Below are 17,525 nucleotides of genomic sequence, written 5' to 3'. Positions count from 1 at the left end.
AAAGTTTTGCAGAGCTGTACAAAGAACATACAACTTTATTCGGTTCATTCTAACTAAATTATCAAGGCCAATAACTACTTCCGTGTTGTACATACTCGTATTTTTGGTTAATTTTAGTCAAGAGCTAATACTGAGAAATGTAAAGTAATAATCTTGTGTGCTGGGACAGTAAAAGCGAGAACTCGTGGTACGCTGGGGTAATTCCGATCACCCCAAATATACCGAAAAGAACTCAATTTGCTGTGTTAAATTTTGTAGTGTCTTCGATCTAATATTTAACAACTTCTCTGGATCGCCAGCTTTCGGTAAGTTGCTTTTTGTCTAATGACCGGGAACGTACCAAGTCTCACATATCATATAATAGATAAGAGAAAAGGCATTCGAAAGTTCCACCTAAGAGAAAATTTCTCTCAAGGAATTAGAGAAAAGAAGTCGATAGTTCAGAAGTTAGAAAATAGAAATAGTCCTGAGCCAGCCGAAAATACTGGAAATAATATTTTCAAAAATTCTCAAATTTTCCTTATGTAGACATGTTAACAAAAGTTTAATAAACATTTCTGCTTTTGTTCCATTTCATATCAACAAAATCTCCATCAAATACACGAGTTTTAAAAATGATCGGAATTACCCCAGACTTCATTACACAAGTGTGTAACTATGTAAGCACCCGATTAAAATCGTCTTTTCACGTTTTTTAATAAAAATTTACTTTTTGCTTTGATTTTTAAGTAATATGTATATGTATGTACAACAATTTCGTAATCTACAAAACCACCCAAATCGTTGCTTATACACTCTTATCTAAATATTTTTCTCTAAAACATCATTTAAAATTAATATTGCGTGGCAACAAGCTACATCCCAATTTGCATTTCATAAATATCTTATATAGAATTTTCAAGCTTTATTATCAAAACTGGAAATTAAAAAAAAGCCTGCCTCTTCGTAAATAAACTTTGTGAATTTTTAATGTGTTTTCTGTAGGTTAGCAGAATCAAGGATTAGGCAACAAACTTGCAAATGCTTTCGCAAAGCATACAGTGTAGCTCAATTTAGAACAAGCGACAGCAATTCGTAGCATATTCGTAAGGCTGGTTGCATATGTGTCCAATTCCAAACGAATTTGCTTCTTTGTGAATTTTTAGGTTAGAAACATTTTCGTAACAGTCTAACTGAGATTTTTACCAGGAATTTTGTGCTGCACTAAAACTGAAATAGGAAATTTTTTCAACACTTTTTCATTTGTATTATTTCAATAATAGCTACAGTTCCGTCGTATTCAACTAAAAATAATTGATTTTCTGCCATCGACATGCCTGCTGAATTAATGTACAATCCCTCACAAACCTCCATCGAATTCTGGCACCGTGTTTGATCGCCAGGTTAAGCGCAAAGCTTCGAACAAACCAATTTTAAACAAGCCTTAACTACACCGAACGCCAAACTATTCCCCGCCGACAACCAGTCCAACCAACCATTTCAGTGCAGCCACTCGAAGCCGCAAAAAACAATTCCATTAAATTTTCAATCACACGCCAATTCCCCATTTTACATGACGCTGTCTAATGAACATCACCCACTCGCGACAAAATTAATCTTTCCGATAATTGTTTGTGACACAGTTTTTTTTTATTCATCACAGCGGAATTACAAGAAAACTCGATTATTTCATAACAACAGTTAAATGGAATAATTTCATTATCCGGGCTTCGTCATTTGGTTAAATAATGGAGTTGCGCAATTTGGGAACGGTCGTTGTACAAGAAAAAAGCACTTTCAACTAAATAATGTCTGTTTTGGACCGCAACCATTAAGTTGATTAATGAATGGAGATTTGCGGCCCACACAACTAACAAAAGTTTCAATAGCAGGAGGAATAATCGACAACAAATTGCCGACGACAGTTGGCCATTTGGGCGGATTCGGCCATTGTGGCACCTCTAATAAGTCACAACAATCCTTAATAAACGCGTAAATATTTCAGTCTAAAGAATTTAAATTTTGTATCACGACACATCTTTTGTAGAAACCAAAAAGTGTGCAAAATGCTGCTGTGCGTGCGGTGGCTCCATCTTGTTGAAAATAGCCATATTGAAGTTCTTCATCATCAAGTTGATTAATGAACGATTCTAAAATTTCTTACAACTTTGAAACCAAGCTTCATCACTGAAAAAGCCCAAATTTTTGCTTTAATTGTTATTAGCTTCTATTTGTGAATTTCCTCCTGTCGCCATTTCTACTCATGTTTTCGTTTTTATTTTCAATAACCTTCATGTAATTTTAATTTTCGGAACGCCATAATGCACCTTTACGACTGTTCTTCTGCCGTTACTTCACCCATTTCCTTCACCCTTCGGGGCGATATTGAAGGGCCAATCAGCATTACCGAGATCATTACCGCCCTCGTTAACTGCTTCGACAAGCATTCCAGCGTTTCTTTTACATAAAAACAGCAAGGAAACTCCATTCTGCAAACACACAAACTTTATGAGCGAAGTTCTCACGAGACTTAGCCCGCTTGTAAAAACTTGCGATTCGTAAACCGATTCCGCAAGAATCCAGCTTAACCGATGATTTATAAGTCCCGCAGAAACAACCCCGCGCCGAAACAATCAATAGTAATAATTCTACAAGACTTGGGGGTGGCATAGTTGGTCGCAAGTTTGGCATACTACGAATTCTTGCGATTCGACTGAATTAATTAAATTTACGATTATAACGGTAATTCGGCGAAGGGTGCAATTAAGAGCGGAAATAATCTGAACAATCCGGCAGGAAAACTATTTTTTATGGGGGTAATTCAATCGTGCGCGGAGGTTTAAGGTCGAGGTCTTTATGGAGCAGAAGATTTTTATTTTGAGGTTTAATGGTGCGGAAAGAGCGTCGTGTTTCACATTGTTCGAGAGCGTCTCCTGGCGGTAAAGCCAATTTTAGGTGAGCGAAAAAGGCCGCAGGACGCATAAATTGTCCCCGGAACGGATGAAACGTCGACCGGGTCGTCGAATTATCGGGGACTGTTAGGGGTTAATCACTGCGTTTGTCTAGCTTGCCTTGCAAGGACACGCAGGACAATGGGTTTTTCAACACCCAATAGTGCGGCACAGCCAAACAAATTTCAAACTGGAAGAAAAGTGTTCTGGAAATAAGCACGAGTCGCAGACGGGGACCAATTTCTCTGGATTTGACAGGTTTTTTTTTCAAATCTAAATAAATTTCTGGTCAAGTCACAATTGTTTTTTGTTACAAATGTCGTAACGTATAGAGTGTCAGTTTAACTTCAAATTTTGCAATTGCGTCAGTGTCATTGTCTTTTATTCTGTCGCATTTTTCATCAAAAAAGTTTTTTTTTTCAAAACTGTTTACTCAACTGAGCAAAAAGTGCTTATGATCGAATAGTTATTTATTTAATGAGTTCGTGTGTAAATTGGGTTTTTTTTTAATGGGTGGGCCAGTTTTAAAGAGTGCAAAAAAAGTCCAATTTACACAAGAACGAGTTGAATACAACGTTTTTTTGTTCGACGAGACACTTAAAGGCTCAAAATCGCTTAAAATCATTAAAATTAGCTTGACGTTTCGTTTTGACAAGATGTGACATTTATCAAAATCCGTTCATACAGGAGAAAATTCTCAAATTCTGACAGTGTTGAACAAAAATAGTTATTTTTATATTAAGTGCGCGAAGAGAGTGTTTTTTGTGCATGAAAAGGTCTTTTACGCCGAGACGAAGGTCGAGGCAGTATAAGCCTTTGAATGCACAAAAACATCTTCGCGCACGAAATATAAACAATATTTTTTCTATAATTGATTCAAAAAATTGAAATTAAAAATTCAAATTTTTGAAGGAACTCTGAAGTTTCAATGCAGTGACCATGTTGCTAGGTAACTAATAAAAAACAGTGCGTGATATGAAAAACAGAAATAGTCGTATGCGTGAAATTGCATTTCACACACTGTTTTGTATGGTTTCTATGGTTTCGATCTTACTAACAATGCAAAAAAAAATACACGTCAGAAAATGACTCACTTCAGGCACAGATAACTATGCGTGAATTTCAATTTTTTGAATCAATTATAGAAAAAAATTTTTTCGCAACTAATTATCAATAGTCCTATTCAGTGTTGTTGTCGTTGATTATAAACAATTTGTGGATTCTTTAGATCGTACTGTAGAATGGTTGTGGCAGACTGAAAGCATAACAAAAAAAAAGGTCGCTGAAGCCCAACAAAACAGACTCTAAAAGTTGTTCATGTAGTTGAGGAAATTGTCGAGGATCAACCAAAAACTTTCGTCATTAATCTCAAGAAGTAAATTTTTGAATAAAATATTATTTTTTCTTGCTCCAAAAATGTTTCTACCATCTCCCACCTGATTAGTCAAAATACATCTATATTTTTAAGTTACAAAATAAACGTTGTCTGAACACATATCGCGTGGGCATAAAAAATCCTTATTTTCATTTAGCTGTGCCGCAGTATAATCCACGACTGAATGTTTAAATATTTCAGTAATCGAAAATAGAAAAATTGTAAATGATTTGACTACTGTTGTTATTTGTGTGAAGTAGATGTGGCAATACTGCGTCATTGCGACTTGCGAGTCAAATTGCAAAAAGTTGAAGGTGTTTGAAGAAACGGATTTAAGAAAGGAACAGTTTTGGCAGATGAAAGAATTGTAAAACAAACATAGCGAAGAGAAAAATAATGTGAGTGAACCCGACAAAAAATTATCGGAATGTAAAAGATTGTCGCATCTTGTCTATGAATTCGACCTTGCCAAACTTACGCATCGTTGCCAGTTGATTGCAGAACATGGCCGGCGCCGATTCCGACAAATTAAAATAATTAAAATTGAAAAGTTTAAAAATTGAATAAAACGCAAATAGTTTGGAGTGGTGCATTAAAAAATAGTGGAAAATGTAGAGAAATACCAGATTAATGTTTTAAGACTTTGTTTCGTTAGATTTGAACAAAAAATATTTTCGGTGAAAAATGAAACGATTTGTCTGTTCTACAGAGTCAAGGTTATGTTCTGCATTGCGATTCTTCGATGCAAATTTTGTTTCAAACTTTTACTCAATTAACAATGAAAATTAACAATTTAAAATCTAATTTTATTTAAATAAACAATATCGACTCAACAATTATGTCAAAAACTTGCAGCACCATTTTTGGTGTTTTTTCTTCAAAGTTGTGTTTGCAGGTGATGATTTTTTGTAGCACCTCGGTATGTTTTAGCGTCCCCGGATAATTTCATTCCGGAAGCGACGAAGCGAAAATCATGTAAATATGGCGGCTAATATGGCGCAAGTCCAGCACCGGACTACCGTGATTTAGGTGTAAATTTATTCATGAACGAGTGGCCGAATCCCGATTAAATAACATTAAGGCCTTGTCCGGTTTAAATTTATCATGGATTTAAAGCAATTTATGACGTCATAGCTGGACGAGGCCGACCTCAAGGGTAACAAGGCATTAAAACGCAATTCCGTGAGATACATACCGAAGGAATAAAACTGTTAACGGAATCCAGCCGACCGTAAAGTTAATTCACAAGATACGTCCCCTGACGGTATTACCGTTTTATGCGGGGGAGATACCTAAATTCGTCCAGCAGCTTCCGCTGTTGCTCGCGATAAAAACAGCCGCAACGAATTCGATGGTGTCTTTGTATCTCTTCTGAAAAGATAAATGAACCGGATTAGGGGCGGCTCGGGTCGCAGCATGGTACGAACAGCGCCGTCCCTCTTTCCGATGGAAAAAGAGTAATCCTCCAATCAATGCTCCCGGAAAATCACCGTTGCGGTTGATAGATTGTCGTGATCCTTTACCTCGTGAATTTCCCGATGTGGAGGTCTTCGACGAACATCTGCGACCGAGAATTTTATTAAAGTTTGTGCGCTTCGCGGATTGAGAGAGAATGTTTTAGCGGATTTGGTGAATGCGCCGGGCAAGTTTTTTCATCAATTAAATCTCGCCGCACAAACGAATTTTTTATTAAAAGCCCATTACTAAATATCAGAAAAAGGAAAATTTGTTGTGATAAATATATTCTTTTTATTTTACCCGCGAGCACGCGATCAGACAATTTCGATGTGTTATCCTTTTATATGATGTCGATAAAAATGTGTTTTTGTGAGATTTGCTTTGGCTGTTAAGGTAAAAGCTTCAAAAAAATTCAATAGCTAAATAAAAACAAAAAAATTATATTTCTGTTAAAATTACAGACATTAATATTTGTGTGTAATTAGTTACTTCCAGTGTAATACGCCCTGAAATAATCATGCCGAATCTGCATCCACATCTGATGTCGTGGCGGAATCCGCCCCTGAAAAACAGATTCAAATTGTCATCGAGGCCGAAATCTTCTTACCGTCCAAAATTGATTTCCTCCTCCGTTAAGGCATCCCTAATGGATGCAACTTTGTCAGCTTGATCATAGGGAAGACGTAAGAGATCCGCATCGGCAGTGAGTAATGCGTTTTCGATGGACGGCTTAAAAAAAATTATTGGAAACGTAAAATTATGTGGGATCATTTTCCGGAAAAGCTGTCGTAAAAGGGAATGACCTTATCGTGGAAACCTTATAAACGAGCGCGGATTCTCCGCCGAGTCAAGAAATATTACATTAGAGAATCTGAAAAAGGAAATTCCTCTCTTGGCTTCATCCATATTATGGTGGATATCCTATAAAGCGATATTCGCGCGATTTATACGCAGCTCGAGCCGAAAAGAAATCCAAAAAGTGTTACAGATCAAGCCGAAGCAGTAATTAAATGTGTTCAGTGTTGGTGTGATTTATGAGATCCAATTTAGCTTCTCGTCGATTGCGATCGCAGTCAACATCTTTATCAGGTCGGAAACAACGCCACCGCCCATAAATTACCAACTTTGCTGTCGATTTTTCGCTTTTATAACTTGATTTGTTTTTAACTCACAAATTGGTCGTCGAGTATGCAACACAAAATACACCAAACAGTAAAAATACTTTTCAGTCATTTCGTGATTGGCACATACAGCATTCATCTCATTTATGAATGGAGCTTTTTTGCGTCTCATAAAAAATTCCATTCGGGAAATAAGTTATTCCGTAACAGATTGAAATTTAAACAAGAAAGATTTCATTAACCCAAATTGAACGATATAAGTGAATTTGAAATTTCCAATTTCGTCGGGATGCATCTGGGAATTGGACGAGGATTTAACTTCGACGTCTTTATTTATGCAGCAGATGTTATCAAGGAAATTGTCAGCAACCGGTGTTAGAAGTTTGTTATTAAGGCCATATTGATAGCAGTTTGAGACGGTTCTTGTTGTAATGAATAGCTCCAGTGTAATCATATTAATCACTTCATTTAGTCCTACTTAAGCCTGAATTATATTCTAAGTAATTCTAACACCAGTTTCAAGTTCGTAGTCCTGATTGTAACTCCACGTTTAGTCGGCGAACTTAATAATAATGATGTAATATCACTTCCACAAGCAAATAAATTTGATTGTGTCTTCCTTGCAGGGAAGAAGAAATTTTATTATAATTATTTGATTCATTTTTCTTCAACGATGTTCGACAAAACTTTATGTTGAGAAAACATCATGGAACAAAAAGGTGTAGTTATTTTTGTGCTAAACGTGGAACAAGCAATAAAAAACTTTACAGCGATGAGTGTTTTCATATGGCGGAAACGTTTTTGTAATAATAAAGACTAAGAAACCCGCCCAGATTCAGCCAGAGATCTTCGTGGTTTAACTAAATAATTGGTAACTTGAAAATACGCAATCTGTAGTTTTCACAATTTGAAAAAAATCAGTTTCCAACATTTTTGAAAGCATCCAAATCTTTTATTTTTGTGCCGCCAGAGCCAAACCGGAATCTTTCACCCCTCCCCGCATAACTTTTGCCTTGTCCACCATTTAATTCCACAAAGTACCCTCATTACGCAATTAAAAACACCGTCATTCTTACTCCGAGACCACGCAGTTGTGAAATAAAAGAGAATTTCATGAATTCCACCGGATTAACGCAAGGGTCAGCGGAATTCATAAAATAATTTCTATTAAAACATTCCAGGCGCGCCCGTTTTTTATGCGACGCCACCCCATAAACCGGGTCACTTTGGAAGAGAGAAGGTGTCTTTTTGAATGAGATTTAATTTGTGCGTAGGTCGTTGGATGCAATCTGGTGCGTGATGGTGTGGTGTCTGATTGGTTTGTGAGCCGGACGGCCTCGCTGGGAATTACTGCAAAGCCGACCGTAATAAACTAACCCTCGGGACCAAAAATCCTGACGAAACGTGCGCCGGGAATTACGTCTCCGTCAACAGGAAGCGACGCTCCCGAAATAAAGACAACGGATTATTATTGGTCCCGGTTTGGATTTCTTGCTCGTCGTCCGGTGCATTTCGCAAAATATGAGCGGACATTTTAAACTGTAAGATAATTTTTTAGTTGAAAAAAATGTGGTGAAGGTTTTGGTAAACGAATTTCCATCTCATTTTGTACCTTGCCATCTAATAAAAACTCAGAACATATAATTGCACCTTGCATATAGACAACCCTCACTACACCGCCGCACTCGTTTTGTGGAATTCTTTGGAGATTTGTTCTTCACCTTTTCTCCTCAGTTTCTTCCAAGACCTGGTACTAGCAAAAATTGTGGCACCAATAAATGACTGTTAAGAATGTTTATTACTAATTAATGATGTTACTTAATTTAGCGAACCTATTCGGTTCATTAAGGTTCATTAATAAAATCCACTCCACCTCCGAGCTTCATCGCTCACCAAGTTGGTAAATTTTCTTTTGTAAACAGTTCCATGATGTGTCGCGATCCCGAATGAATCAACTCTCGAAAGTTCATAAAAAGATAGAGAAATTGGTTTTTACTGTTGACCATAAATTCAGTTGCAAGGTGCTTTGCAATTCAGCACGTCCGAATTTGAATTGCAAAAGCGGGATCAGCCCAACCACTGCAATGCAGTTCTCCGTGCTCCACCAAATAGGCGTTATCACCCATTTCGTCTTATTTATTTCCGCGCAGCGATCCCAAAATATTATTTACAGAACGGTCGTGGCGATCGAATTACCGAATTTAAAATAACAATTCCTGGTCGGGCACTTTCGTTCCGTTTTTCTTGAAAAATAGAACGGCGAGAAGCGTGAATTATTCATGAAGCATCAGAATCGACTCGTAATAAATATCTCTTCGAAACACAAAGCGGGGTGTTTTTTGTTCGGCGGGGAATTAATTTATTAATAACTCCACTGAAAAATAAGTACCGTTCCGTGATCCGGAGAAAGGAAAAAATTTATAACCGGGGCATTCTCATCGAGAAAGTTTTTTAAATTCAATTATGTCCTTTCATGTCTGGCATAAAGGACGTCAATTTAAAAATCTTCTCGGCTCTTTTCATTACCAGATTTGTCAAATCTAATGCGAAATTAATAACGGTGCAAGCCTTCCAAAGGATCCGCTTTATTAAATTGCGACTCGGCGAGGAAAGTCGATGATATTAGCAGTGTACACCTTGACGGTTAAAGGGAGATTAGTGGGATGGCGAAAATAACTCCTCCTTGGCTAGATCCGATTTTAATTTGTCCCTGGATGGATTAAATGAGGACTGGGATGCTCTTCGGGGACTCGACACTTTGCATAATTAAAAAATATCCGTGTTACTGTGCGCATAATTACTCCTGGACCTTGCTTCCCTTCTTAAGTAAAATATTCACCAGCTGTCGACACTCGATACTAATCTGTTAACAAAACAACGTATCAAAGGAAGAAAAACCTATATCATAATGTTTAAAATCTGCCAATATGTCTTAGTTCAGCAGGTTAATCCAGGATAAGCACTGTATTTCACAAATTTTATTGTAGAAGATTGAAAGGAGACAGACAAATTGTTCTCCCGTATTAAATAATAAATTTTAATTTTTTTAATTTACAAAAATGGTAGATGCGCCGGGAAGATTTTGAAATGGATTTAGATAGAGCTGCTTCCATGGCAGCGTTATTTGCTACTTCTGTTATTTTTCTGTTTCGGTGGGAAAATGTTCCTGAAATTCTTCATAACAGGCAACAAAGTTAAATTTAAGAAAGGACGTGCGAAATTTGGTCCTTATCGGTTCTGACAATTTTTTTATTTGACTCTAAACTCTAAACTCAATTTTAAAATTTGAATAAAAGGTAGACACCCAGGAAAATATTTAGAAGAAGTATATCTGCCAATACCTCTGTTGTGTGAACAATAGGATATTACGCCACAAGGTTGGTAATGCGGTATAACAGAATCGAACAAAGGTTTGAAAGAACGAGACGCAGTCTTCCATTAATTTTTTATTTAAGTAAAATCAAAATTACTTTCACACTAAAATAAATATGGTTTTGTTCAAATAAAATATTTTCATTAAATTCAATTTATTAAACAATTCCCCCGTACAATATTTAACCCACAATTAAAAACTATTAATATTATAAAGCACAAAATAGAGAAAAACTACAAACGCTACGTGAGTGGCATTGCGCACAAGCAAGTCTCACTAATAAAAGTAAATTAAAATAAAAATTTTAAATAGAGCGAAAGCAGACCCACCACGAACAGAACTTCAGGAACTTCACCATCCAGTCCCACGATGTAGCCAGTGACGATGTAAAAAATCACGAAGTATTTGCCAATGATCAGCAAAGTGCGTTTCTGGAAAAATATTTGGCGAAAAATGTCCACCCATGAAGTGTAACTCACCGCTTTGTCTTTAGTACTAAAATACTCCTGGAACAACTGCGTATCCGAGTCATATTCGCGACTCTTGTGTCTTCTAATCACAATAAAGTTGTCTGAAAGTGATAATTTTTTGGGTTGAGTATTTATTTTTTTTCAAAGTTTTAATTTGCAACTTGAAAGAAAGTTGACGGAGTAACGACAATTAAAATCACACTTACATTTACACTTCTTCTGCTCCTCCAGCGGGTGTTCCTCCTTCGCAATTTTCAGATCGGAATTAATCACTTTCTTATTTACTTGTTTGTCGATTTCATTGTCTTCGCTCTCTTCCTTCTTCTCGTCTGGCTGGAACTGAACCGGAAGCGAATTCCCTAAACTGAAACTTGAATTAGCCCCGCATTAATTAATCACAAGAATCTGCACTTACGCCAGACAAATCACCGAAAACACCAGCATCATTTCATAAATTTCTTTCATGATGAGCAACCCTCGACTCTTAATTGCGAGCAAACTGCGTGACTAATGAGCCAGTACGCTTCGACTTATGACTCGAATTAAAATAATACTTGCGAAACGCTATCGTTATTGCGTTTCTTCGTGTAACAATGACTCGAGCAGAATTCTTATTGGAGGATTCACCACCCATCGTTTGGTTTTTTCCGCCGACGAGAAAATTTGGGCTCAGCCTGGCAACGTCGCTTTGGGAGTGTCAATTTTTGAAAACTCGTCCAACTGGGAACTTTTCCCCAAACAAAAACAAATACCTGTCAAAAAGTAAAGTGTCAACAGTTTACATCTCGTTGAGGAAAAACACCATGGCTGACTTCTTGAAAGGGTACGGTCCGACCACTTCGGCTGGTGAGGGCGAAAGCGAGAAAGAAAAAAAAATCACCAAGTTAGATTTAATTAAAAAGTACATCATTAATTATCTGCTTCCGGTGATGTTCGCCCTCATATTTGTGTGTGCTGCGGCGTGTCTTGCTGTGATGTTCTATAAGTTGCAGAAAACAAACAACAATCTGTACCACAACACCACCCTCTACATAGAAGATAAAATATGATCGAGATCGGAAACTAGAAATATTTGTAACAAGAGTGGTGGTAAAAGACTTGCAAAATTATAGTCCGGGTTTGAGTATCGAGAATATTTTTATTTCATTAGAATTAAGAATCACATTCTATAGTGTTAGATTGAGAGCGGTTGGTTTGATGGATTATGCATGAAATGTCAAATAACTGTAAAAAGATGAAAATAAATAGATCTACACTACATGTATTTTGTACAATTTTTCTACTTAGTCTAAAGCTAAAGCAAAGGTGTAATTTAGAAATGTAGAAACGCGCCTGATGTGTAGAACCACTTTAGAAGGAAAAGTAAAGAGTTGTAGTAGGTAGTAGAACAGCAGAATAACCAAAATTTTGGTAGAAACTTTGTCTTTACAGAAGAACCTTCACCTTTGAGTAGCAATTCAAGTTTCAACACCCTTTCTACAAAAACAAGAACAGGGTAGTAATGAATCAGATAATAATTATTATCCGAATGGAATAAAGGAACAAAGTGTCCAGCGTCAACAGAATTAAAGTCTTCGAACAAATGGAAAAAGAAATCTTACTGCAGTCATATGATAATTATATGCTAACTAGTAGAATTAAATGGTACACTAGTGTGATCTTGACTTAAAAATGTGTTCAGTGTTTGTCTTAAAAAGTAAAAATCTAAATCTTCTTGGTGTACTGAAGAGATATCTACAACTTATCTCATATTGACATTGACATCTGTTTGTTTTAAGGTTTGACAGATTTAAATATTTTAACTTTATCCTAAATTCTCGAATACAGATCGCAATGCTTTAGTTTTGACTTTTTTAATATTTTTTTAAAACAGGGCAGGCCGAAATGCCTTGAAATTCAACACAGCCTCAAGAGCCGAAGGCGAATTTTAACTTTTTAAATATACCTTTAAAAACAGGGTAAAATCCATAAAAAACTAGTAGAGGTATTGTCATATTTGGTGGCGGAAACAAAAGACTGAGATATGTCACAAAAATGTATTGTCAGTGTCAAATTTGTCATAAACGCCGTAAAAAGGAATGTCGAGGTAAATTTAAACTTTCGCTAAATTGATTGAAAAAATAAATTCTAAGGGAACCAATTTTTGTCAGTGGTTCAAAAGGAAAAGTTATTCTCATATAATCAAACGTATTACAAATTTTGTCTCTAGTTCGACGATGAATAACTTTCTTATTGCCAGTTTGCTGCATTTCTGTCGAAATCACGAACGTCTTTGAGAAATTTGACACTGACAATACAAATTTGTGACATTTCTCAGTCTTTTGTTTCCGCCATCAAATATGAAAATATCCTAGTTAATTTATTCGGTAAGAAAAAATAGACAAAATAATAATAAAATCTTGTATGAACAAAGAATGTTACGTCGAACTAATCAACGTTGAATTCCATACCTACATGATAAAACGTGCAAGACTATCTTAGTTATGTAATTGAGTAATTAATAACATATGGTTTCCTCTTGAGTCACAATAATCTATTCTGATTATGTAGTTATCAAAAAAAAAAATTCTTACGACAAGATTTATTTTGTCTAAAGAATTATTTATGCAGGTATTTAATTGAATATTAAAGACACAAAATAAAATATGATCATTATGATTATTATGAAGAATCGCAAATAGAGAGTTACCACCAAAGCCGTCCAAAAAGACAACAAATCATGATGGATAAACTGACTCAGTTTTACATTTTTTCCTGTCCGAAATATGACATGATTGTTCGGACATTCCGACAAGCGCGTTGACAAGGGCAATGCAACGGTGCAGAATTCATTGCCATATGTTGCTTAATAAGGGAGCTATGGCCGTTTAATAAATGTTTTTCCGGGGTGAAAATTCGATAGAAGGTCCGGATTCATGGTATTTTTCGAAAAATTGTTTGCCGCCAATCCGAACCAAATTGCTGTCAGTTATTGTATAGGATGAGTTGAATTCAGGTATAGGGAAAATTCCGGCCATAGACATTTGTGGTTGTGGGAGATACCTTTGGAATTTTTGCACATGTAAATTTTCCTGTACCGCTCTACTTTTTTTTTTTTGAAGTGCCGAACTATTAGTTCTGTCAATAAATGTCATCAATCGAATTGACAATTGTTACAATTTACTAAATTGAATTAACAAACGTTGGTGGCCACTTTCAACACTAGCTGTGACTTGCTTTTGTTAGCTCCTTTTTAATTTCAATCTCTACTTTGCATTCATATCATTCCTTCGCAATAAATCACATTTGGAATTTTGGAATATTTTGAGGTTAGGCTTTCTTTTTTTTGTAGAGCGGCATTTCGTATTTTTACAAGGGTAATGCAAAGGTAACTAGATGTAAATCATTTTATTCCACACTGTATATCCCAAGTGCAAAATTTTTTATCGGAAAATTTTTTGCTAATGAACGAAAACATCCATAAATGAGGTCAGAAGACGTACATATACGGCTGATTATTTCCTGAATAGAATGAAAACAAACGCATTATTTCCAATCCTTTTTATTCAAAATAATTGCACAGTGTGCATTTTAGAGAAATTTTATCGGGTTATTTTTTGTTTTCTCGTTTTGATTGGTCAATATTTGTCACGCAATTGGTTGCTAAACATTTGAAGGAAATAATCACCTCAAAAGAAGCGCGTCGACCTTTGTAAGTGAAAAAATATATATAACTGGACAACTTTTTCCAATCGTTTTTCAGAATAACCGACGTCTCTATTCCATACTCGGAACGCCTTTTTCACAACGGTGCTGAACAGCCCGCAACAGATGACAACGGTAATAAAATAAAACACAGCGTGAAACATGAAGTCTTTATTGTTAAAAAGTTGGTATTGGGAATTAATAATGTAAAAGTTTCGTAACCGTCGTTTTTGTAATCTTATTTATACTGTATCTGTATCATCTAATAAAATATGAACGAGACTTTGAAACTTAAGAGTTGACCTTAAGAATAATTCTACTTATAAAAATTTTGACTGGCCACTGGAGAATCTGTCATCAAGTAGCTGAGCTTTCTTCAAGACGGCCTTCTTTTGCGCCTCGTCGAACCGATTCACCTGAAGGTCGGTCTCCCTGTTGAAGGGCCTCCTCTCGCTCGGCCCCTCCTCCTGCAAACAGTCTCAATGAAACACAACAAAAAAACCGATCACCTCACAAACCTTTTTCTTCTTCTTCATATCGCTCTGATGCATCTCCAGCAAACTCTCCTTGCTCTTCTTGTGCCTCTTCGCCATCCTCTCTTGCTCCTCGTCCCTCCTCTTCACCTCCTTCCTCTCGGCATCCTTCTTCAGATCCACCTTCTCGCCTTTCTTCTCTTTCTTGTCGGGCGTGTCGGTCCATGAGGACCTGTCGGACATGTCAGGGCCGGCTTTGCTCCTGAACTGCCTCGGCCCCAAGCCGAAATTCGCGGCTTTCACCTCCGGCAGCTCCAGCATCCACTCTTCGCGCACTTTGGCCTTGTCCTTGTTGGGCTCCAACTGGTCCATCTTCAGCAGGAGGGCTCGCTCTTCGAGAGCGATTTGGGCTTTGGACTGGTGCATCGTGTCTGCGGGGAGCGGACCGTACACATCCTCGTCGCTTTCTTCGTTTTCCGGCTGCTGGCGCAAGTGTGGCGGCAGTTCGGGACCGATGCGCGAAGAATCGGTGGGTTCTTCTTTTCTGAGCAAATGAGGAGGCAGCTGCGGCCCAATGGAGGACTCGCCGGTGGTTTTGAGTAAATGGGGAGGCAGCTGCGGACCTATGCATTGGTCGCTGTTGGTCGGCTTGCTTGATAGGTGGGGCGGAAGGGCGGGGCCTATCGCTGTGGGCTCTTTGAGCCGCGGACTGACTAGACCATCCTTGAACTCCTCGTTTGCGTCACTAGTTTTGGAACTTCTCCCGTCCCGGTCAGATACAGTGCTTTGGTCGCTGTTGGTCGACTTGGTCGCCAAGTTGGGAGGAAGAGCCGGTCCTATTGCGGATCGTGATGTCACTTGGGAGTTTTTTGAGTCATCACTTGTTCCTCTTGGAGGAGACGAACAATCACCAGCTGGAGACCTCCTCCTTTCTCTCTTCTCTTGTTCGCTATTGGTCGACACCACTCGAAACTCCTCAGAATGAACACTCCTCGGTTTGTCGTCCCTTCTTCTTGAAGAATGGCGACTGGACGATCTTCTCCTCTCTCTTCTGTACCTCTCACTGTGTCTCCTTCTGGATCTATCTTCACCCCGATTTTTCGGCGATCTAGATCTAGATCGACTGTACGTTCTACTTGATGACAGAATCTTTCTATCTTGTTTATTTCTAATACTGTCTGTTTTAAAACGGATACCTTCATCGGAGTCTTGCGACTCAGAGTCAGAAAACTGATTCATCTTTCTGGAACAAAATCTATTACTAAACACCATCTCAGTGCAAAAACAAAAGTGATCCCTATTTTGGTACTCTACATCTAGGACTAGTTCATACAAGAGACTACCAGAACATCTTCCGCACTTTCCTAGAACTATATCTAATACTTTTGAAGAGTCCCGCGCTCACGATGGTTTTCAGACTTTGTCCGACCGAAGATCTGAACACGATGTCGCGAATGCACTGGTCGACTATCATGTTGCAGTCTGGGTCATACGCGATGGCTCTTAAGACGTCCTCGGTGTCTTGTCTGAGGGCCCCCTTGTTCCAAAATCTAGTCAAAGCTTTTTGGGGCCATCTCGGTAACTGGTTCAAATGGTGGAGCTTCGCCAGAGGGCTGACGTCTTGAGCGCAAGAAGACGACAGTTCCTTCGAGTCTTTGTCGGTCCGCTGGAGCACCGGAAAGTCGACGTAGTCCGTCAAAGTGTGCAGGAATGAACCGTACAAGTTCCGAAACCCTACTAGCTGGGGCCTCACTATATTCTCGACTTTATTTTTGTTTTCTCCAAACGTCATTCGGAAATCACCCGAGTAGCTCAGGTTGGATATGGTGTGATAAAATTCGTACTCGCTAAAGGACTCTGGAAGGAGCAGGAGGGCACAGTGTACGGCTGACTGAAGATTAAGCGTTAAGGCAGTCTGCAGTTCAGGGTTGGAGCTCTTTTTGATTATTTCGACGGGTTTGTGCAAGCGCCCCGCCAGGTACAAGTCGGACCATTCGAGCAAGTCCGTAACCAAGTCTTTGGTAGCGATCACTCCATATTTAATCCAGACGTCTTCGAGCGGAACCAGAGTGTTGAAATAAACTTTCGCCCCGAAATTCTCTTGAAACTTGGCGATCGTGTTGTGTCCGAAGTATTTTATCCCGCTGTAATGCGAAAAGTTCATTTTCATGTTGGATTCGTGCCATCTAAGGGGGTTGTCCACACAGTAGATCAAATCGATCATGCTGTCCCTTGGCCGGTTCACCAGTTGCTTCTTCACGGCGGAGCCATAGGCGAAGCAAAATGTGAAGTTTTGGGGGAACTTTGACAGAATTCTTGAGTAAATCGGGGCGACTATCATAGGCCTAGGGGTTGTCATTTTTCAACATAACCTCACACACTGGACACGGAAAATGCAAACTCATCGAGGAAATTGTTCAAATGTGTGTTACGAATAGCGTACATGCATTATAGCGTTGATAAGAATGTAAAGTTAGCCTAGATTTGTAAAACTAAATATAACCTCAAAAAAGCGAGACAAAATACCTACCGCCTTTAAAACGAACTACTCGCGGTGCCAACCAGATCAATACCAATGTTAAGGCTTTAAATTACCAGAAACAGATGGATCTCACCATTTTGTAGGTCAAAAATCATTTTT

The 17,525-nt window shown here is 38.0% G+C and overlaps 3 protein-coding genes and 1 long non-coding RNA gene across 5 annotated transcripts; 1 reads left to right on the top strand and 3 right to left on the bottom strand.

The window, feature by feature from the left end:
• Window positions 1-1,248: 1,248 nt before the first annotated feature.
• Window positions 1,249-14,693, top strand: LOC138132233 (uncharacterized). Its single transcript, XR_011160025.1, has 2 exons — window positions 1,249-4,703; window positions 6,249-14,693. It is a non-coding gene; the product is annotated as an uncharacterized lncRNA (long non-coding RNA).
• Window positions 10,395-11,932, bottom strand: LOC138132229 (uncharacterized). Its single transcript, XM_069049663.1, has 4 exons — window positions 11,143-11,932; window positions 10,934-11,091; window positions 10,737-10,828; window positions 10,395-10,688 (listed from the first exon to the last, which is right to left on the bottom strand). The coding sequence occupies exons 1-4, from the start codon at window positions 11,190-11,192 to the stop codon at window positions 10,548-10,550; spliced, it is 441 nt and encodes a 146-aa protein (XP_068905764.1). The 5' UTR covers window positions 11,193-11,932; the 3' UTR covers window positions 10,395-10,547.
• On the bottom strand, window positions 14,568-17,465 carry LOC138132211 (GPALPP motifs-containing protein 1). Of its 2 annotated transcripts, XM_069049645.1 has the most exons (3): window positions 17,415-17,465; window positions 14,930-16,127; window positions 14,568-14,878 (listed from the first exon to the last, which is right to left on the bottom strand). In XM_069049645.1, exons 2-3 carry the CDS (start codon window positions 16,121-16,123, stop codon window positions 14,732-14,734), a joined length of 1,341 nt encoding a protein of 446 aa, XP_068905746.1. In that variant the 5' UTR covers window positions 16,124-16,127; window positions 17,415-17,465; the 3' UTR covers window positions 14,568-14,731. The 2 variants fall into 2 exon arrangements, with proteins under 2 accessions (XP_068905746.1, XP_068905745.1); XM_069049644.1 differs by lacking the exon at window positions 17,415-17,465 and having other exon boundaries at window positions 14,930-16,156.
• Window positions 16,224-17,408, bottom strand: LOC138132223 (phosphatidate cytidylyltransferase, mitochondrial). The gene has a single exon (XM_069049656.1). The coding sequence runs from the start codon at window positions 17,241-17,243 to the stop codon at window positions 16,224-16,226; it is 1,020 nt and encodes a 339-aa protein (XP_068905757.1). The 5' UTR covers window positions 17,244-17,408.
• Window positions 17,466-17,525: the final 60 nt, after the last annotated feature.

Source organism: Tenebrio molitor, chromosome 5 (assembly GCF_963966145.1).
Source record: "Tenebrio molitor chromosome 5, icTenMoli1.1, whole genome shotgun sequence".
NCBI classification, from domain to species: Eukaryota; Metazoa; Arthropoda; class Insecta; order Coleoptera; family Tenebrionidae; genus Tenebrio; species Tenebrio molitor.
Note: the sequence above shows the minus strand (reverse complement) of the source record. Positions and strands in the feature narration are given on the sequence as shown.